We start from the raw sequence: 22,984 nt of genomic DNA on the forward strand, positions 1-22,984 counted from the left end.
AGAAACGTGTTTCATTCAGCGGTTTTTGGTTGCTAGGCTGCCAAGATGCTAGGGGCAACGCCCGTGACCCTATGTTGTTAAATGTTTAACTGCTTATTAATTTGCGATTTTATTCGTGCTATTTTATAAAACCTTCGATAATTATAATAATTGTCTCTAAGACCGTGGTTAATTTTTTTGTGCAGCATTAAGACTAAATAACAATTTATGATCCACAAACCTCCGACACACACTAACTAACACTTCACAAAAGCCAACTTCAATAAAGCACTCGCAGCCGCAGTATTTAATGTTTTTTACACTAAAAAAATTCCGTTATAATTTATACTAAGTAACACTATTTATTTACATGGTCAAAATTTAAAATCAGGTTAAGATTTATCACTAATTCATAATAATTACGCAAATTTATTCCGCATTAAGTATTTATTTATTAAAAATACTTGCACCGAGTGCTTACATTTAGGTGATATATTTTTATTAACTTGTAATGTAATGTAACTAGTTATGTTTGTTCGCGTGGAATTAACATTTCATTCAACTTTAATTTGAAGTGGATATCTTCAACCGATAGAGCTGAAATTTTGCAATAAATAAATCCGATGACAATGCAATATTATTATGACGTAGAGCTGATCTGATGATGAAGTTAGATGTTGGCCATAGGAACTCTGTAATAAAACGACACGACCGCATCGATTTTGGTCTCATTTGATTCTTCTTGATCTTGTTTACCTACTTTGGTGAACAGGGGCGAAAAGTACCGCCAGCAAAAAAGCTTGTATTAAATTTTTTTACAAAAAAATATTATTGAACTATTTGTTTTTAAAACATTGTACGGAGGTGCGGAACTCTTCATGCGCGAGTCGCTCGCACTCGCACTTGACCGATTTTTATTTACTTTAGTTAGTACTCTCCCAATACATTATAAATAAATAATATTAAAACCGGCCAAGAGCGTGTCGGACACGCCCAAAATAGGGTTCCGTAGCCATTCCGAAAAAAATAAGTAACTTTTTTCTATGGATTTCATATTTTCTACGGAATCTTCCAAGTTTAGGTATATTTTATACCTTAGGGTGCTATTTACTCTTAAACTACTAATAATTCTCGAGCAAACTTAGCCGTTATAGTTTTTGTTATAAGTTACATTCTTATCCAAATTGATGTAGACATCTACAAAAATAAAGGACAGACAGTAATCATCCGATAAGGAATCAAAAGCTTCGGTCTAAAACTTACAAGATAATGATAATAAATATATAATAAAGTCAAGTTCAATGTCATATACACTTATTAACATCAGGAACTATTTGCTTTCAATTATAAAAGTACTCACGCTTTTAAAATTATAAATTAGTACGTATACCTAGCTTTCATTAAAAGTATGCTTAGTGCATTTTTGGCTGACTTTACTTACGCACATCGTACATAAATCAAGTGGAGAAGAACCACGAACGACAAAAATATTTTATAAATAAACAGTATTAAACCAACAGTGATAAATCATTCGTATAATTAACAACAAACAACACCAATCAATCAGAACGATACGACATTTTATTTATGTTAATGCATATTTACGAAGCAGTATATGACATGATAAAATTGTAAGAGGCAAGTACTCAAAGAAAAGTATTATCTAGACTAGTGTAAGAGACCACTTGAACATAAATATTGTCTTAAGGTCATACATCTTTGTTAGCGATGTCACATGGTCCTGCAAATGTATAAGTCTTATTGAAACTTTACAATCAACGGTTATCGCCGATTGCCTGTTCTTTTCCTGTACAATCACGAACACCAGTGGCCTATCCCACAAAACTTACAATTACATTTCTACAATTGTATAGTTACAAGTTTGTAATAATACAAGTGGGCGTACCACAACACATACAAGTGACATATTTGTAGAGGAAAATTCTTACAAATATGTAAATTGTAGCGACAATTCTACAATTTATTGTATCACAAAACTTTACATATTACAAATGGCTACAAGTTTACAATTCACTAAAAGCGTGTCAAGAGGTTGTAATTGCAAAACAAATTTTTGATTCAACGAGAATACTTTGTTTCACGAAATGTTTAGTTCTAGTGGCAGTGATAGTGAAGAAGAATTAATTGTAAGACTAAAAATGAGAGAGAGAGAGAGAGAGAGTCTAAAATGGTTAGTTTAGCTTGCAAGTCTAGTCCATTGTAATGTCAGTTGGTATCTATGTACGGAGGTAATGCTCGTAGATAGATCACTATATAACTATAATTAATGTAATTCTTGCGTATTGCGTATAAAGAGAAACTACCTTCAACATCTAAGAAGCTAAATAAATTGTTACATATTTGTAGTTGGAACATAACAATTGTTCGCTTGTATATTTACAAATCAACAATCCTACAATTATGTAGCTTTCATGACATACGAGTACCTTTATTCTTTGTGATACGATTTCACGAAAGTGACATATTTGTATACTGCAAATTTTTAACGAATACATATTTGTAATTATTGTGGTACATTTTTTTGTTTACAATTTCACAATTTTGTCGAATTGTGCACTTGTAAAGTTTTGTGGGATAGGGCACATATGTAGACGACCCGATGGCCAAGTGGTTAGAGAACCTGACTACGAAGCTTGAGGTCCCGGGTGCGATTCCCGTGCCGGGGCAGATATTTAATTTTGTATGAAAAATACGAATGTTTGTTCTCGGGTCTTGGGTGTTTAATATTTATTTAAGTATGTATCCTATCTATATAACTACTTTTATCCGTTGCTTAGTACCCATAACACAAGCTTTGCTATGCTTACTTTGGGACTAGGTCAATTGGTGTGAATTGTCCCGTGATATTTATTTATTTACTAGCTTTTACCCGCGGCTTCGCACGCGTAAACTATTCGGTGTGGTAGCTACTAAAATTCCCCTGTAAATTTCCAATATTTATATCGTGGCCTTCATTGAGGTTGTGTTGTGAATAACTGTACAAAATTCAAGACTCTAAACCCAGTGCTGAAGTTTCAAAATTTTTTCATCACACTTGCTCGTAAACAGTGTCGTAACATGCAGGCTACCTTAGTTGCAACCCCCCAAATAAAACCCTCGACCTTAATGTGCTTGTCATGAAACCCGTGGTCGGTAAATGAGCCATGGCGCGTACACATTATCTTGTCATGAAGCCCAAGGTCGGTAAATGAGTCGGTGCCCGTACTGATGGCGCCGCGCCGTGCGCGCGCTGCTGCAGGACTACATGGACCACCACATGCACACACACGTTGCGGCGCATGCCGAGGGAGGTTGAGGGCGACGTTGCCAAGAGCACAGCCTAAGGTATCGCCAATATTTGGAAGAATTATATTTTTTCTTTTACAAATATAAAATTTTATTTGCAAATGTGATGAAAAACATTGTATGTCGCACGGGCGGTACTAGAATTACGAACATCGACTCATTAAAGCCCTCAGTCTTCGACTTCGGCCTTCTAATAGACTCTCGTTCGTAATTCCTTATTTACCGCCCTTAAGACACAATGTACTATTTCATCACACTTGCTCGTAAACAGTGTCGTAACATGCAGGCTACCTTAGTTGCAACCCCCCAAATAAAACCCTCGACCTTAATGTGCTTGTCATGAAACCCGAGGTCGGTAAATGAGTCATTGCGCGTACACATTGTCTTGTCATGTAGCCCAAGGTCGGTAAATGAGTCGGTGCCCGTACTGATGGTGCTGCGCGCGCTGCTGCAGGACTACATGGACCACATGCACACGCACGTTGCGGCGCATGCCGAGGGAGGGGGAGGTAGAGGGCGGCGCTGCCAAGAGCACAGCCTAAGGTATCGCCAATATTTGGAAGAATTATATTTTTTCTTTTACAAATATAAAATTTTACTTGCAAATGTGATGAAAAACATTGTTTTTATCATTTTACTGAATGAAACATTCCCCTTAACACTTCAAATAATTCAGCACTTACCTACTTCAATTATTATTTGTAGCTTCTGTTTACTGCATGATATACTTTTGTAGGTATGAATCACAGCTATAGTCGACACTTATACTACTGGAAGTGCTCCTAGTAGATAAGGCGATACAGTACCCGCCATCAGAGCGGAAACAGAAAGTACATTTAGTACCAATATTAGAAACCTTGCTTTTAAATAGCTCTTATACCTTTTGCTCTTGCTCTTTTTTTAAGATGATCAAGACGTAATACAAATAAATTATTTCGGCTCAGTTACTGACTAAAAAATAGTGAACTAAGTTAATAAAATGTGTCGTACTCAATTTATACTCATACTGTGGTCACCACTGCTTGTCGGCGGAGGTATGTCTGCTAACTCGTGTAGGTAATAATTTCTGATATCAAAAAGATAACAGAAAAGGGACTAAACCCATAGGTAAAGGTACCTATGGGTTCCACTATGAATAAACAGGTACTCTTAATGTATACTCGTAATACTCGATTATTTAGCTCTTCGTTGCGTATGCTTTGTATGCGGTAGTGTTAATTACGAAACTTAAACTCCAAGCAATAAACGTTGCATGGTACTTTCGGACTATTTAATATAAACGATGTCAATATGAATGGTAACCAGTACTACTAGTGGGCTCCGGCATTACAATGTCCTTATTAGGTATGCAAGACGCGTGTATACGTGCGCGAAACAATCTGTTACGCTTCGCTATACGCTCTGCGTTAAAGGACGCTTAGCTTTAGTTACTTAACGAACCAAAAAACGCAATGCTAGACAATTTCTGTAACTTTTGTTTGAAATAGGTACCTTTGGTATAACAGATTTTCAAATGACAGTATTTAACGATCAATTGAAGCGGAGATCTTGTATGGGATGGGATGCTTGACCAAATAGTTATTTACCAGGTAGTTCCTATCGATGAACTGGGCCGTCGGCCGAAGTTAACGGAAATCATCAGAGTAGATGCTATATATGCAGGTATTAATGCATTACGGAAGTAGCGTCACCGAAAATACGTTTAAGTACAAATTACGTGGAGACTTGGAGAGTAATTACCTCGCTGCAGTTCTGAACTTCTGAGAGTAAACAAATGAATGATGCCGGGTGCCGATAAAGTTTCGATTACTTAATTTCCATAATACGAGGTGCTTTAGCATTATTTGACACTTGGGCAATAATTTACAGGGATATCTTTAGCTTTAATTTAGCCTTATAATGGGGATAATAAATAAGCCAGGACTAGACAAGGGTCATTCGTTTAGAGTACTGACGCTGTATAAGTCTCTTTTTAACCACTTCTGTGTAGGTAAACTTATCTTTATTTATTAAAAATAGGTGAAGTAGTTTCTATCAAGATTCATGTTGATTTGTTACCTTCTTTCTCGGAATAAATGAAAGAGCTTACTAATACATATGTATTATAAATCTGTCTGTCAGTCTATTCACATGCCATAGGCATGCAAACAGACATGGCAAAAGGTTTAGATTATCTATACTTAATCCTCTACCACTACACTGAATTGATAAAAAGAACAATAACCTCGTCTCTACTGTTTCGATAATAACCGCACAAAGAGATGGTACTTTTTTCTCTGCACCTATTTCAAAATTATATTATTTTATTATTATAGGTCTACAAATAAATAATAAGTAGATATAGGTATCAAGAACTAGTCCGAAGCCACAGAGTATGCGACACAAAAATAAAACGACAGTAGTAAAGATGGGCCGAATGTGGTTTGAACCGAATACGAACTTCGGCCGAACATTCGGTAAAAATAAAAATTCGGGCGAATTTCGGTTTAATGACCTGCCTCTAGAAAAAGAGAGCAGGCTAAGGAAGAACATGTGGCCCCTGTGAGGAATAGTTGAATTGGTGAATGTCAATTGTTTGTCGCCTGATAAGTAGTAATCACTCCAACTTTCAGCCCTCTGTCTTGAACTGTCACAGAGATAATGTCAAAAATGTGTTTCCTTAACATTTTTATTCAAACTCGTTTTTCTCCTAATCCATAGCAGCTAAATCATTGAAACAAAATCACAGCTACGTAGTTTTTGTGGGAATATATACCCCACACTTTTATTAATATTTTATACGTGAAAAATGAAAAAATGACAATTTATTTTTTGACACCTTTTTGAACAAGTTTTTATGAGGATACAACTATGAAAAAAGTCATATAAATAGCAAATAGTATTAGCTACTACCATACGAAAAATCAATTGATTATAATTGGTGCAACATACTGAAAAAAAAAACACTAACGAAAGTATTCAAGTATCAAAAGTGTAGCCTTCTGCGAACCTTCAGAATTTATGTTCGTTGCCTAGCAACAAAGAGACGTAAAGGCTCACCTTCATTTTGTCATTTATAAATCAGTTTGTTTTACCAGGGACAATCTGTAAAATACACTCATCAAAAGTACAGCAGTACAGTTTACAGTAGACAGTTTGGACATTTCAATATAGACATAATGAGTATCCAAAGACTTTTTGATGCGTGTAGATTCATTGAATAAAAGTATTCTATTTTACTAGCTAAACTACTGGTATAATATTTTCCCATGGTGCTACTGAAAATTCCAGTATACTATTGAACCAGCTGAACCATCACCCTTTATGGAACCTTTTCACAGAAAATGTCAATCACGACTCTTACAGTGAGAATGTTTTAGAGAAGTACAACCTCATATTTTGTCACTACTTTGAAAAAATCTTGTATCTGAAATCAAAGGCAAGAAAATTGACCCTTGAAATAATGTTCAGAAAAATGATTGATTTTTTTAAAGTAGTAATAATTTGTTGACCTGGAATGGTTGACAGAGATCTACAACCTGATAATTCAACTCCTTGTGGCATTAGGGGTGGGAGGGGGGTTTACTTATAACTGCACCCTTCCATGGTGGGATTCGGAATATAATGGTATGATATGACTGCACCAAAAGAAGGTAGTTGTGTAAAGAAACCTGACCCCAGTCTACCATTCCCAAATAGCATTATTATCTTCTGTGATTCTCTAATTTTTCACCTCCCAAATTATTGATTTCCAACTGTTTCATATGGATGAACAATTTTAAGAACAAACCTAACCTAACCTCAAGGGTTCAACTCAAGTCCTGAAATATATCCCGAATAGTTTATAGTTACAAAAACGTTTGTCCTTTATGATGGAAAATTAATCATTTGAAAAAATGTTTTCTATGAAAAGCCAGGATCCCATCTACTAAATATTCACACTTTAAGGAGCTTTAATAACAATGTAGATTTCAGGATCCCTTGCATAGTTCAAGGTCAAAAAATTATATTTTTAAACCTGGGTGAAGGAAAACATTGTAAGGAAACCTGCACAAACCTGCGAAGCATTTCATGGTTGTTTGTTAAGTTCCCAATCCGCACTGGGCCTGCATGGGAACTCCATCTCTCATTCTGAGAGGTCTGTGCCCAGCAGTGGGACGTGTATGGGCTGGGATGATGATGATGATGATGATGAATCCTGGGTTAGCAATTAAAATAGAGCTAAAAGTAGACTAGTCCATACAATCCCGTTGATACAAAAATATTACATAGCTTATTGAATTCTCGCATGTTTTAACTAAACTAATGCAATGACGTATAGCTGTCACAATAGGTTACTGAACTGCTGATGTGTTTGAATACTTTCGCTAGTTTTTTTTTAATAAAAATCGAGCCCAACCCCCCCCCCCCCCCTTTAAAACTATTGGGTGGAAAAAATTTAAAAAATTCAGGATGGTAGTAAGTAAGTATAGGAAAAGGAAAACTATAACGGCTAAGATTGCTTGAGAATTATTAATAGTTTAAGGGGCTGTTTCACCATCCATTGATTAGTGTTAACTGACGGTTAAATGTGATGCCGACTCCGTCTATTCGAACAAAACAAATAGAGACGGCATCACATTTAACCGTCAGTTAACACTAATCAATGGATGGTGAAACAGCCCCTAAGAGTAAATTGTTATTTACTCTGAAACTAACCCTAACTAAGGTATAAAATATACCTAAACTTGGACGATTCCGTACACAATACGAAATCCTTAGAAAAATATTACCTGATTTTTTCGTAATGGCTAACCCTACCCTGGCTAACCCTATCTTGGGCGTGTCCGACACGCTCTTGGCCGGTTTTTTTTTCGATCTTCTGTAAAATGCACATCTTCAGTTTTGCACCTACAAGGCTATCTTTATTGTAGTTTTACAATCTTTCATAAATTACAGATGTAGTCAACATCCCAATCGATGGTTTATTTTTGTAACATAGCTTCTGGCATAAACATAATGGTATTTCTAGTCGCATGAATATCTCAAGGCATTGATATTATTATAAGACTGCCAAGACAACACACGACGGAATGGCTATACACATCGTTAATTTCATAGTAGGTAGTATACTTAAATAAATACAAATTTAATAATATTGTAACTGTTTTTTAGGGTTCCGTACCCAAAGGGTGCCAACGGGACCCTATTACTGAGACTCCGCTGTCTGTCTGTCTGTCTATCTGTATGTCTGTCCGTCTGTCACAGGGCTCTATCTCTGAAGCCGTAAAAGTTAAACACTTGAAATTTTCACAGATTATGTATTACTGTGGCCGCTATAACAACAAATACTAAAAATAAAATAAACTTACAAATTGAAGAGGGTCGTCATACATGAAACGTGTTTTTTTCAGCGTTTTTGGTTGCTAGGCGTTATTAGCCGTTGCTAAGGCGACCGAGTTGTCGTTTAAATATTTACCTTTAAGTTTGCGATTTTAATGATGTTTTATAAAAGCTTCGATAATATAATATAGTGACTGTCTGATTGTGTGGTTTATTCGTTTTTGTACAAAATTAATAAAGCAATTTATAACCTCAATGAAGCCAACTTTGATAAAGCGCTCGCCAAATCCACACCGTACTAATCACTATGTTTACCTATTGTGTTTTACACTAAAAAAATCATACTAAGTATTTAACACTATTTACAAGGTTTATAATACAGTTTAAAATTTATTCACACTAGTCGAGCTTCTTATTATTTTATTTAATTACACAACATACGAAGTCCGCCGAATTTCCCGCGAATGACAGCAATTTTTATTTAATCCGCGCGCGGCGCATTTAGGGCAATGGATTCAGAAGCAAACAGCCAGAACCAAAGAGGATGTGAATTCAAATTGTTGTATGACTGTCAGAGGGACCGAATGACACAAACTTCGACTTTCAAATTTCGTATTAGCTCTGCAGGTTATACCAAAATCATGATTCATCGACATTTGATAGGACTATTAATAACCCCTCAAAATAACTAATTTCAATATTAGTTAAAATGCTTTACATTTTAAGACGAAAGAAGGCGAAACTATCCACCCTCAACTTGGTGTTTTTTACGCTACAGCCTCAAATGTAAGAGTTTTGAAGGACTTGCCATTTTAGATTCTAGAATAAAATTTTATTTAGATTCTGATATTTCAGAATTAGAAGTTTTCATTTGATACACATATTATTACAAATAACAAAAAAATAAAACTCCAATTTTATGAGAATACAATTTTTAAATATTATTCTCTATGACACTCCCGACTATTTTGATGAATCTAATGATACCACGTAAATTGAAAACCGTCCAGGTGTATTGTATAAGCTGCGAAAAGTACCAAAGAAATAGATATACATTCGTTCGTTTCGTACATACCCTCGAAAACTGTGCCTGACCCTCCTGCGGGCAGTCGGTGAAAAATACGAGTGCATAGAGTGAAATAAAGCTCGTAAATTGATATTGAATTGACAGAAAAAAATACTCACTCATTTCTTCCGATTCATCCGATAAAATATCGGACGATTTGTCTTCAATTTTCTGAAACAAACAATATTCAACGTTTAGAAAAATCTTAATGTCTAGGATAAGAAATAGTGCTTTATAATATTACCACGATTGATGATGATTTTTAGTGCTATAACTCTTTTGAAGGATTTTATAGAACACTTAAAGACATAAAAAAATCAAAATATCATATACGGGACTTATCACATTATTTTTACACAAGTAATATTTACCTCGACGTTTCGGCAACGTTATAGTTGCCGTGGTCACGAGTAGACTCGTCCCGTCCCGTATATGGTATTTCGACTATAAAAAAATATATTATGTGTTGAAGACGATGTAAAAACCTTCAGTCTCACGATATAGTTAAAATAAACGTACAGAGAGCCACACGCTGTTATTGTATTACCAATTAGTGGCAACTAATTTAGCCCTACAACGATAACAATCTATTGGCTTGATGTAGGTGCGACGTTCAACATTAAAATGATGTAACGTTTTAAACTTTCGTGATTTTCATTCATAGTCAAAATACCACCAACGGGACTTATCACGCTATAATATTTACCTCGACGTTTCGGCAACATTGCAGTGGCAGTTCTCCTATGGAAGCCCGAAAATTTTTAATCCTATTTTCACTACCACTAATTTCACTAGCCCTAAAATGAAAAAGCCGAATATTTAAATTTTCCTAAATATTCATTAGCCCTAATTTTAGCTTTCCTAATTTACGTTTTACCTAAGCCTTTCTGAACCTTACCTATCCGAGTCGCTTCTGCTCCGAACCGTCTTACTCGCTCGCTTCGCTCGCTCGCACAAATTTTATTTTATGTTTAGTACAAGTAAACATTAGGGTTCATAACTGTAGGTCTTTTAATCATTAGGAATAATCATTATTAGTTTAAGTAATATTAGAGCATTTCATATTGAGTACAAGTAAACATTAGGGACCATAACTTTAGGTCTATTAATAATCAGGAATAATCATTATTAGTTTCAGTAATATTAGAGGATTTAATGTTTAGTACAAGTAAATATTAGGATGTAAAACTTTTGGTCTAGTAATGAATTCGGACATACAAGTTTAGCTGTCATATTAGGGCTAATGAAAATTATATCTATCGTTGGTATGCCTAGTGAAATTTGGTTTTATGATATTAGGTCTAGTGAGGGTGAACCCTACAAAAACTCGGAAAACCATGCTAAAAATAAATACAATATGTTGCAAAGTTCAATATCAGAAACTATTTATTGTTGAGATTACATGTAAGCGAAACAATACCATTTTCACAAAACACTTACGAAATGCAAGTATAGACTTGTTTTAGGTATTTCGTCTTTTCAGTAAACTAAGTTGCAAGAATCAGCAAAATCACAAAAAAGTAAAAATTCGTAGCACTGATATACATACATTATACGCCGTGTTTATCTTGATTTACTTTATCTTTAATATGTTAAGTATATGGAACATTTGCGGGAATTAACTAAGTAACAATACATCGTTTTTTTTTATTGATGTTTAATATTCATACATTTATGATTCATACAACATTATACAACAGTATTAAGTCGTGTCCCTCAACCAAACTGACAAGTAAGGCAATAAAACCGTTACAGTTGAATTCCTCCAACAACCACCCCCTGACAGCCGTTATCCCAGTACAATCGCATTGGCGCTAAGGCGTAAATGTACTGGGATGACAACAGTCAAATAGTGGTTGCTAGAAAAATTCAATCTGTAGGCTATTATATTAGGCAGTAGATAGTCGATAGCTAATTATGAGTAGGTATTTGATTCTTTTCTCCGATTTTAAGCTACAAATCTCACTTCACAATCTTTTTTTTTCACGTTTCGGCATGGCCATCTAGATGAACGCCGTGACCAAGGAGCTTATATTATACAACACTGGAAGTTGAACGCCGAACATCCGAAATTTGATCTTTATGATTGTTTTTTTTTTGGAGTCTTTTTGTATTTTTTATTTCAACTCCAAATTTGTTACTTTTACGGGTATCCCGTGAAACCATATCGAAAATACAAACTGAGACATGGATGCACAGAAAAACCAGAAAAAGCAGCATGCAGTGGTGTAAGGGTTATAGCACGCAGCACGGATTGCTGAGGACCTGGGTTGTCCAGCAGTGGTGTAGGGGTTATAGCACGCAGCACGGATTGCTGAGGACCTGGGTTCGATTCCCAGTGCTTGTCTCTTTTCCTGGTTTTTCTGTGCATCGTCTCAGTTTGTATTTTCGATTTGATCTTTATTACGTCACGAACATATTCCATCTCTTTCTTTAGTTAGGTTAAGAAAGGGATGGAAGTCGTTCGTGAAATATGAAAGAAAGAGAACTTCTTCGTTCGGCGTTCAAATTCCTTCGTTTTACCTCCAGTTCTGTATATAAGCTCATTAGTCGTGACCAACTCGTTTTTTTTATAGTCGGCCATTCCAGTCGAAAAGGTACCGTTGGAGGTTGGATATAAGTAAATTAAATTTATTATTATTCTCACTTTTTTGTAGTATTTTTTTTTTATTTGACTGGATGGCAAACGAGCAAGTGGGTCTCCTGATGGTAAGAGATCACCATCGCCCATAAACATCTGCAACACCAGGGGTATTGCAGATGCGTTGCCAACCTAGAGGCCTAAGATGGGATACCTCAAGTGCCAGTAATTTCACCGGCTGTCTTACTCTCCACGCCGAAACACAACAGTGCAAGCACTGCTGCTTCACGGCAGGATTAGCAAGCAAGATGGTGGTAGCAATCCGGGCGGACCTTGCACAAGGTCCTACCACCTGCAAAAATGTACTTTCCTCACAGTCGAAATGAAAAGTAGAGTGTCTAACTCGGGTGAAATTACCCATTTCCCCTCGAACTATTGGCGCTCTCTGAGAGCGCCAGAAATATCTCTGGTGACATGGGTCACTTTCCACCCTTGGTTATCAATGTACTATTCTATGCCTGTGGTTTTTTTCGATTTTTGTAAAAATGCTTGATTAGTCTGTAATTCTCGTACAAAATTGACCTCTTTTTTTTGTCGACTTTTGAGCTCCTGTAATTCTGATATTACACATTGATATGAAAATCTGAAAAACCACAGGCATAGATAATTACGTTTAGTCCACACACACACACACAAATTACAAATTTTCATCTATTTCTGTTGCCTAATTTTCAAATGAGATCGGGACTACGTTTGTATGAAGAATGGAACGAAGAGAAATCTCCTAACGTTACCAAATTCACATTATAAGTAACGTTACGTAACGGTAAAATACCGTTGTACCAGTATTAAATTTTAACGTTACTTTATACATTAACATGGTAACGTTACCCAATTAACGTTACTTGATCACGGTTAATTTTCTTTACATAGTAATAAGTAGCTAATAGTAGGGCTTGATAACGTTACCTAATTCACATTATTATAACGTTAAAAAATTAACATTACTTCAATCGGTAATTTTTATTTTTAGTTTTTCCGTGACCATGAGACTTGAAATGGACTCAAAACGTCGGGATCAAAATTATAATCGTGAATGCATAATATAATCCGCAAAAAATAGCAATTCTTAATTATTTTTTGATACGAATTACATACAAGCACATACATATAGTTGTTGAGTAGATTTAATAGCATAGGTAAACAAATGTTCTGATTTAGCAGAATGATAACCAGGAACGCCGCTATAATGTAAAAGTGAGAAGTAATCTTTTAACGATACTTTTAAATTAACTTTAACTTTATGTGAACAGCTTATAACGTTATTTTTTTATACCGTAAAAATTTTAAAAGTAACGGAACATCTTTTAACGTTTTAACGTTAAATCTGTTTGACAGAAGTAACGTTACCAACTTTTTACCGGTTTTTGAAGCCCTGATTAATTTTGTAATACGCCTTGAGGTTAGATATTAAAAAATTTGAACTAGGCTCGGCAATACCATAATTACGAGTATGTATAAGAAATATATTAGTTATCATATTAATCTAAACTGTCTCTAAGTATGAGTCATCAGAATTGTAACACTGTATCTTAAATTATAGTTTGATCATCAAAATTCATCACAAAAATAATAGAACTGTAACCTAATAAATAGATCTGTGTACCCCAATTAAATGCTTCTATTTTACTATACTCAGTCTTCATTTAGGTTGCTTTTGTTGCATTGTTGGTTCTGTGTAAAATTGCTTGTCTCCTGACTTAGCGTTTAAGATTTTGATATTTTACATGGATCCCGTGGGAACAGCGTACTAAAAGTGAATTATTTATTATTACTTAACTTATTATTTACGATCTGCTATGTACGTAGGCATTTCTATCTACCGTTGTAAGACCGTTGTACCCTGAGTTAATCTCGCCGATATTTTAACAAATTTTGGGAGGTAGACTCAGTCCATGATTCCGAGCTGGAAAACAGGGTCTCCAGATGTGTCCCCAAAATATTGTATGGATATGTCCGTTTTGTTACGAAAATATTTTCGATCATGGACTGAGTCTACCTTCCAAATTTTGTTGAAGTCGGAACGATATACTCGGGGTACAACGGTAGATAGAAATGCCCAGAAACCAAATTTCATCCAAATTCGGCCGAATTTGGATGAAATTTGGTTTGGTTTGGCTGGCCAACCATTTTGGCATGAAGGAGTACACCTAAACCTGTGACCTAAACAAACACACGCACGTATGCACACACTCACAAACATTTGCATTTTTATTTTTATACGTATCCTATGCATAAAAATATGGGATAGGATAGGGAGATGGGACGGATATGCCAAAAAATCAGAACATCTAAAACAGCCTTTCCTAATCTAGAGTTCCGATTGACAATGCGTTCGAAATAAATAGAGGACGCACCGACGAAACATATTATAGTCAACAGATGATAACTTATATAAAAACGTCCGTCTAATAATAGGTATATATATATTATTAAACCACAATGTTCCGAGTTTTGAGGTGGTTCACTTTTTGAACTACGCACCCAATCCAATATAACTCATTGAAACTACTACATCAAATTGAGAATGTAATACGTCGCTTATGCTATTATTTTGTTCCACGACTTTTGTGGTTTTCCTGGTGTTTCTTACTCAGTTCAAATTGTTAGTATTAAATACGAATTTTATTATATTCGCTTTTTAATATGATTAATACTCATGCCAAAACCAAAACCATGCCAAATTACAGAGTTTTCCAATACTAAGAGAGCTACGTCAGACAGACTGCTATCCGTAGCGAAACTAAAAGGGTTCCTTATATCATGGGACACTTGACACCAATTGACCTAGTCCCAAACTAAGCAAAGCTTGTTCTATGGATACTAGGCAACGAATAAACATACTTTTATAGATAAATACATACTAAAAACATTTATTTATTCGATACACATAAAAATACATAATAGCAATAACATAATCATATACAAAAATAAAACATTAATCATAATTATTATTAAAAAAAACAGTTATACAATTAAACATACTTATAATATACATATTAAACATCCTAGACCCGAGAGCAAATATTCGTATTATTCATACAAATATCTGCCCCGGCCGGGAATCGAACCCGGGACCTCAAGCTTCGTAGTCAGGTTCTCTAACCACTTGGCCATCTGGTCTTAATATACTTATTGCCTAGGAAACTACCTTGTACTCGAATAAAATGATCGTTTATAAATAGGAAAATATATAACCTACATTCCTGTGTAAAATATGTATTTGTCAACCAAACAACCAACAAATTTTAAAAACCGGCCAAGTACGAGTCGGATTCGCGCACCAAGAGTTCCGTACAAATTTGTTGGTATCTATGAATATCCAGTGTCAGCAGAGACCCTTCAGAAAAAACCCAATAAGGGTTCCGTTTTTGACCACTGAGGTAACAGAATCCTAAAAATGTTAAGGTTCCCAACATTTCCATTTATTAAGTTCAATCTTATTATTATTAATGACTAAACCAGTTTTGTTGAAACAAAAAATCAGTTTTAATCTGTCATCTCCCAGGATAACAGGATCAAAGGAATTTGTGCACAAATTTGTGCCTCTGGGAGAGGACAGGTTAATTTAACATAGTCAGTCAGGCTTTAATTTAACTTGCAATGCTCGTGTGCATATGACTTGCAAACGTGGTTTCAAAATTTACAAATGATTTTTCGAGTGTTTCCTGGTATCCAATTGAGCTGAAATTTGGCACACTTTTGTAAGTTAGGTGGTAAATCAATAATCTGGTAATTAAATTTTGTTGGTCTAGCCAGAGTCATCTGCTCAGGATGGTATTCTTTAACGGTGAATGGCGCCGACTAAAACGTTTAAGTTATGAATGCGTTTAATAGTAACATAATTTTTAAGGCTATTTGAAGCCACTCGTAGGTTTACAGAAGCAATACCAAAACATTATTTCATAGTAGTGGTAAAAATAAAATATCTAGGCTTGAAATAAAGTCCTAGTTGACAAATGCGGTAAAATTTACTGCAATTAGGCATTGCATACATTCACAAATTGCGTGGTCGTACTACACTCGTAAGTGTCCGAAATAGCATAGCAGGTGGATATGTTTAAACGTTTGTAAATAACAACATCAATGAACATATCTATGAATACTTGTATCTGGCTGGCATCCTTATAACATAACTACAAAGAACTATATTTGTAAAGACTGATAAATGACGAAAGGACACAAGTTGCTAGTATATTTTTTAGAGTAACTAAATATTCTAGCAACAGTACAACCTTACTCGGCTCTACTAGAATTATTTTCCACGCTGTGGGACGGGCGCGTGCTGAACATGACCATCACAAGTTTTCTTTGCTCGCGGCTTACGCTGAGCTTAAGTATTACGCCGTTTCGTCACATAATATGTTGGTCTGTAAAGTATTAATTGTATAGGCACAGTTGCCAGAAAAAAAAGGAATTAATAATATTATTATTTTCGAAGGATCGATTTTTCTCAGCTCTAGGCTGGTATATTATTATTATTACATGCCCATTGCCACCTGCTTATGTATACTTGATTTTGTTGTTTTTATTTGAGTTTTATTTTATTTTTTATTCATTTTTAAGTTAGTAGTTCATGCTTGAAACTTGGAGAAGAATCGAATCGAACCCGCAACCAGTAGGTACTTTCAGTCAAAACATTTGCTGACACTTTTCTCCCAAATGGTCGCTCAAAACTTATACAGAGAGACTCGGCTAATTTCGGCTTCGTAGAGCGTTGTCATGTCACATACTAACTTATGTGACGTTTGTCAGTCGTTGTAGAGGTGCAATATACTTAGAGTACGGACGCATTGAGATGAAAATATATATAAGAGTTGTTGAAACCCCCCAAAGCTTGCATCGATGGCATCATTAGGAAAAAGAGGGAACTATATATCAATTCAACTGTATATATTCTTCACATTCTTCTGAAGTTGTTGAATCCCAAACTGTCATTTTTTTTTTTAAATCTGCTTTGATCTTGATGGAAACTTGCGTAACTTTTTCTTCATTTTCCACCACAGGGTTTCAATAGGGATATCATATTATTTGTCTGGACTGTTCCGTCGAATGGCCGTCGCCACTTCATCGTAAGGGTGTTTTAGAGTTAAGCCAGGCCATCGTCGCCTTCGCTGTGAGACAGGAAGCACCATCTTGTTGAAAAGTGAAGGCATTTTGATATTTCAAATTCGAAATGAATGGCAGTAGACTCGTTTCCAAATTATTTTTGGTGTTTCACCTCAGTAACAGTCCCTCCTACAAAATGCAGGCGACCCACACCTTGTGCTGACATGCAACCCCAAATCTTTACCGAGCCAGGAAACTTCATCTTTCTCTTAATTCAAGCTGCATGAAATACTTCGTCTTCAGTTCGAATGTTTTTTTTTCGTTAATGACCGATAATTATCTCAAATTTGGATTCGTCATATCATATTATTTGCCGCCACTGATCAGCAGTCCAGTTTAAGTGATCGCGAGCTAATTTCAATCTCTTTTTTTCTGTAGTGTGAGTAATACTTTTTTTTAAGCTGTAAGTATAAAAATCATAACCCATTTGATTCTACTTATTCAGAACTCTTTTGCAGGTATCGACCGATGGGTTTTTTCCACGACCCATGGGTATTGATCAAAATAATTTATGAAACTAACGAATACTTACTTGGAACATGTCTTTTTATACCCTGTAACATCTTTACGGTCAAATAATATTGATTTTCATTTTAAATATTATTTATTTTACTATATAAAACCTAACACATAGTTAACGCTTGCTGTAGACGAACTCTACTACTTAGACGAACTATTTTGCATGACCATTCGTAAAGTAATATAGGTATCCAGAATATCTATAATTTTAAAACAGTGATTATTTTGTTAAAGCACAAGTAACGTCGTTTTGATGGAGTTTTACACAATATAAATTGTTTATAGCTAAAGGATTTATTTATAACAAAAAAATGATATTTTATATTATACAGGCTTCACAATGTATGACTAGACGAACTCTTTTACATTGGGGCTCGTAGATATCCGAAGTTTACATGTCATTAATTTGACGTAAACTAATTATGTTCATAAGAAGTTCATAAAGGTGCAGTAGGGATTCGATTTGTAGCATTCGAACATGGCGGATGTAGACAATATCTAATTTTGCTATTTCTGTTACTTTGGCTAGTTGAAGTATAATTTTGATAGTGTTTTATGCGGCGATTAACCTTAACAGTGAACAGTGATCACAAAATTCTATATTGCTCTCGTGTCTGACATTTTTTAATGCGCAAGTTGTCTCCACGTGGTTTCTGGAATTTTACTATCAAGTTGCAAAAACTACAATCACCGTACAACGTCCCTAAGAGAGTACTTTGACACTGGCAAAATTGTCCTATTAATTAGGACAGAAAAGCCATATTTTAAAAGAGAAGAAGAAAAAAGGTGCAGTAGGTATTTATTTGATATAAAATGTCACTTTTGATAAATACGATGATTGATGGACGGTCACCAGCGTTCGGAAATCGTCGTGAACAGCTAATTGTCTTTTTTCGAAGACCGATGTGCAATCTTTATCGCCGGGTACTGTAAGTCATTCATTTGCCACTTGAATGAAGAAACCACGGAATTAGAATTAATGGAAGGGAGATAAAATAGGTACGAAAGGTACAGCTACAGGTGCATTTGAATCAAGATTTGGCGCGAAATAAAAATGTCCATTGCTGAGTGCTAGCGCAAGGGACGGTTTACGTTACGTTTAAAAGTATGACCACAGCCTCTAAGCCATGTCAAAAGATAAAAATAAGCCAGGCACTAGCTTGGTCATAAATAAGAACCTGTGATGAGAACCTACGCCTATTTACGTGATATACCTACTGACACATGCAGTGACTAAGACAAGTGAAAATAGCTTTCACTTTCGAGAACACACCGACTCGATTGCTAATTAATCCATTCAACGCAAGACATTATCAAGTCTAGTTAGTAGTAAAACAAAAATAGATCTTTGAGTTTGATAAACAATCAATAAAATGCAAATCTCATTAAGCCAGGATCAAATGACAAATCTTGAATATTTTTTATATTGTAAATGTTGCCCGCGTCTCCATCTGCGTAGAAGTATAAAAAAATAGTTTACGTCCTACTTACTCTCAGTTCTACCAAATACACACAAAAAAATTCATAAAAATCAGTTGATCCGTTTCGGAGGAGTTTGATCACAAACACTGAGACGAGAATTTTATATATTAGAACTAGCTGTTGCCCGCGACTCCGTCCGCGTAAAAGAATGAAAAATAGTTTACATCCTATTCTCAGATCTGCCGAAAATATACACAAAAAAATCATAAAAATTGGTCAAGCCGTTTCAAAGGAGTTTGGTCACAAGTTTTACATTTTTGACCCGAGAATTTTATATATTAGAAGATAGTGTAATGTCATAAAGATAAAGACTTATTGAAATATATATTAGAAGAACCAATAACAAAGTAAGTATAGAAAGAAGAAGTAAGTCTTTTTACAGATGAACCGCATCTGCGTCGCCTATTAGAGCTAAACAAATCTAGCATTCAAAATTTCTATAGACTCACTTCTAAGCTCAAGACAAACTTAACCATTATTGGCTTCTTAAAAAGGATAATAATAAAAATAATTTGGTAAAAAATCACTTGTGATTTTTTACCAAATTATTTGATTATAAATATACATTGTGATAGTGAAGTCAGCTCTGCAGAATATAATCTATTCCTCACCTCAATGATTATTGTTAAAAAAACAATTTTGATTAAAAACTAATCAGATTATTATTGGTCTGTTTAATACTTCTGTGTTCTCAGTTCAATGTGTTGGTATGTTATGAATTTGTATCTCGATAATATGTATTATTTACACAGAAAGGTATGAAATCAATGGTCCATAGATGTTACTTAATTCGATTTGAGGGAAAATATTACAGTACAGTTGCAAGCGGGTAGGCAGGCATGTTGGCAGGTTTCACTAATATTCTTAGTAAAATCGACAAAATCAGCAGTACCAGACTTGATAAAAAACATAACTAAAATAAAATTGCTGAGAATCAGTTGCCTTAATAGTCCAGTATAGGCTAATATGAAGGCAAGAGGTTTATCAGTCTTTTGTTACAAATTATACTTCAATTCTTTTAACAGATGATAAACACCAAACCTAATACCATTTGCCATAATTATTTGTCAACCATTGGATTATAATTAAGGTATTCCAGGTGTTGGTATATATCACTACGCTCCATATTCAGGCTTACACATAATCTGCAAGCTGAATTATTTCATGTACCAAAGGGGAGACGTATTTAGCTCAGATTGGGCCCTGATTTTGACTATTTGTATTGTATTGTATTGTAAAACTCTTTATTGTAAATAAAAACACATGAAAATAACAGAACACAGGATAGGATTTGTTGCAAGAGGTTTTAAGGCTCAGTTATTAAAAAAGTTGTGCTTTTATTTGTTTCAATTACATTAATACAATATTAAGAAAATAAAGGTAACCAAAATAAAGAACAACTAGCATTGGACTTCATTAAGTTAGACCCATTAATACCATACCTAGTTAAAAATAATATGAAGCTTTTCCCTTGTGCTATAGACAATTACCCATTCTATTGTATGGTTATTTTTTATACCACAATAGAACTTTTTCAAGTCAGTTTTGAATGGTTGACCAACGGTTAACACGGCCAAACTTCTTCAAATTCCACTGGACCATTTAAATTAAATTTTTGTTTTGTTTACTCCTAACTTTCTGTTAAAAGCTGACACAATATTTATCTATGCTTAGATTTGTTTTTTGAAGTGATAGGTCAATGATCCCAATCATTTTTTTCTCTGCATCCCATTTAACAAATGAGTTCAAGTAACAGTAAAAATGACAAATGACTTATCTCAAATGGATGAAACTATCCTACCCATTGAGTGCCCAAAGTATCCTCGCAAGAAAATAGCAAAGGTACAGTATCAGTTGAGTTTTACTAGCTTATAGATATGCGACAGTTTACACAGACAAAAATATTAAATTTCGTCCTACACCTTAGTGAAAATACTTTTGAACAGCAGTTAATTATTGTATTGTAGGTATATATAGTAATTACTCATTGGTAACGCTATTGATGTGAAAATTGATTACAGTCTTTTTAATTTTAAGTGCTAACCACAACTAATATATACCTAATTAACAAAGCTTAAACATAATTATTATTAGCGATGGCTGTTGATAAAAAGGAAGAACTGTAGAATATTCCTTATTAAAGAAATCTCTGAAGATAGTGAAGTAGAAACTTAACATTAAGTTACAGGTAAATACTGAGAAAGAAAATCAATATAACACACACAAAAAGAAAAAAAAAGAAATAATTTTAAACTGATGCATTGGATCCAATGAAATAAATTAAATTATATTATTCTTGCACTTTTAGCACCAGTACAACAATGATTTTAGATTTTTTAGATTTTTAGAAAAATATGGCTCTGTCCATTGGAGGACAATTTTGCCAGTGTCTAGTAGGTTTGCCATTGTACGGTAAAAAAATTCTAGAAAATGAAATATGAGAGGTAATGGTGGATGAACGATGACAGCCGAAGCCAATATAATATATATTTACCCAACAATGATTTTAAGTGCATAGAAATCTGACAGTAGCTTTGTATTGTTAAGAGAATAACAGATTCCAGAATAAAGTAAAACCGAAAAATGATAATTACCTTTATATCGGAAGTGACAAAGCACATGATAATAAATAGAATACAGGTATTATAGGAAAAAACAGAACTTTCTAAAAAAAACCTTTACCAATGTATCCTGGTCGCCGAGCTCCCGGTAGTAGGACTCGCTGCTACCTCGTCTGCTGCCGATGCACATAGCTCTTCGCAAAAGTCCAGACAACATTGAGCAAAACCCACATTGTTGCATAGTTCTTCTTTAGACTACCTAACAAGTTTAACTCATGAACCGCTATGATCGACGCAGTATAAGATTTAAAATCTCATTCACCCTTACCGAGATAAGTCTTTCAGAACATGAGCCCTTACATGTTGTTTATTTTTGTTATTTTGTGATGAACACTGTGAAGGGTCAACGCGTCTCTTTATGTGTCATAGTTTACAACAAAATAAATATTTCGTTTCGTTGAGTTTATTTTCATGGCCGTAACACACGATAAGCGAGTAATGAACACTGCGCTGCAGTCAAACTACACCAGACCAGCAAGTAGCGTAGCAGGTAGCTACATAGTAGATTTCACTATCTATATTATCTACATCGCTACGAGCGAGCCAAGTCGAACTAAAGCGCGACCTATTTGATTTTTATTTCTGTCTCCCTCTAGCCGTAAAGAAAACGTCTGCCTCAAAGAGAATATAACCACTACGTCTGCCGCTGCAGGGCTACTACGAAACTCGAAACTTGAAGTTCGTCATGTACCGTCCCTCTCGCTCTCGTATTAAATAGTTTATGTGTCACAGGGGTCGCACGACACGAACTTCGAGTTTCGAGTTTCGTAGTAGCCTGCTGGTAACATTAATGCTGCGGATGCTAGCTTGCTGGCGTGAGCTCCAAAATGGTTAAAATCTTTGGAATATCTACAGCAAATCGTTTTCCAGTCCGTTTAAGATAATTATGTACGTATTTCATTCAACCACATGTAAAGCGTAGTAAAAAGTTTTGAGCGTCAAGGTTTTTTGTTATTTATT

General features: G+C 34.9%; 1 protein-coding gene across 1 annotated transcript in view; it reads right to left on the reverse strand.

Annotated features, from left to right (window-relative positions):
* The window catches only part of LOC141432633 (uncharacterized), a 57,025-nt gene extending 34,475 nt beyond the window's left edge, over positions 1–22,550 (reverse strand). The window contains exons 1-2 of the mRNA XM_074094319.1: positions 22,086–22,550; positions 9,772–9,823 (exon numbers count right to left, since the gene is read on the reverse strand). Coding sequence (XP_073950420.1) covers positions 9,772–9,823; positions 22,086–22,205 — 172 coding nt within the window. The 5' untranslated portion in view covers positions 22,206–22,550. The remainder of the gene's footprint in view (positions 1–9,771; positions 9,824–22,085) is intronic.
* Between the last annotated feature and the right edge of the window lie 434 nt (positions 22,551–22,984).

Source organism: Choristoneura fumiferana, chromosome Z (assembly GCF_025370935.1).
Source record: "Choristoneura fumiferana chromosome Z, NRCan_CFum_1, whole genome shotgun sequence".
Classification (NCBI taxonomy): Eukaryota; Metazoa; Arthropoda; class Insecta; order Lepidoptera; family Tortricidae; genus Choristoneura; species Choristoneura fumiferana.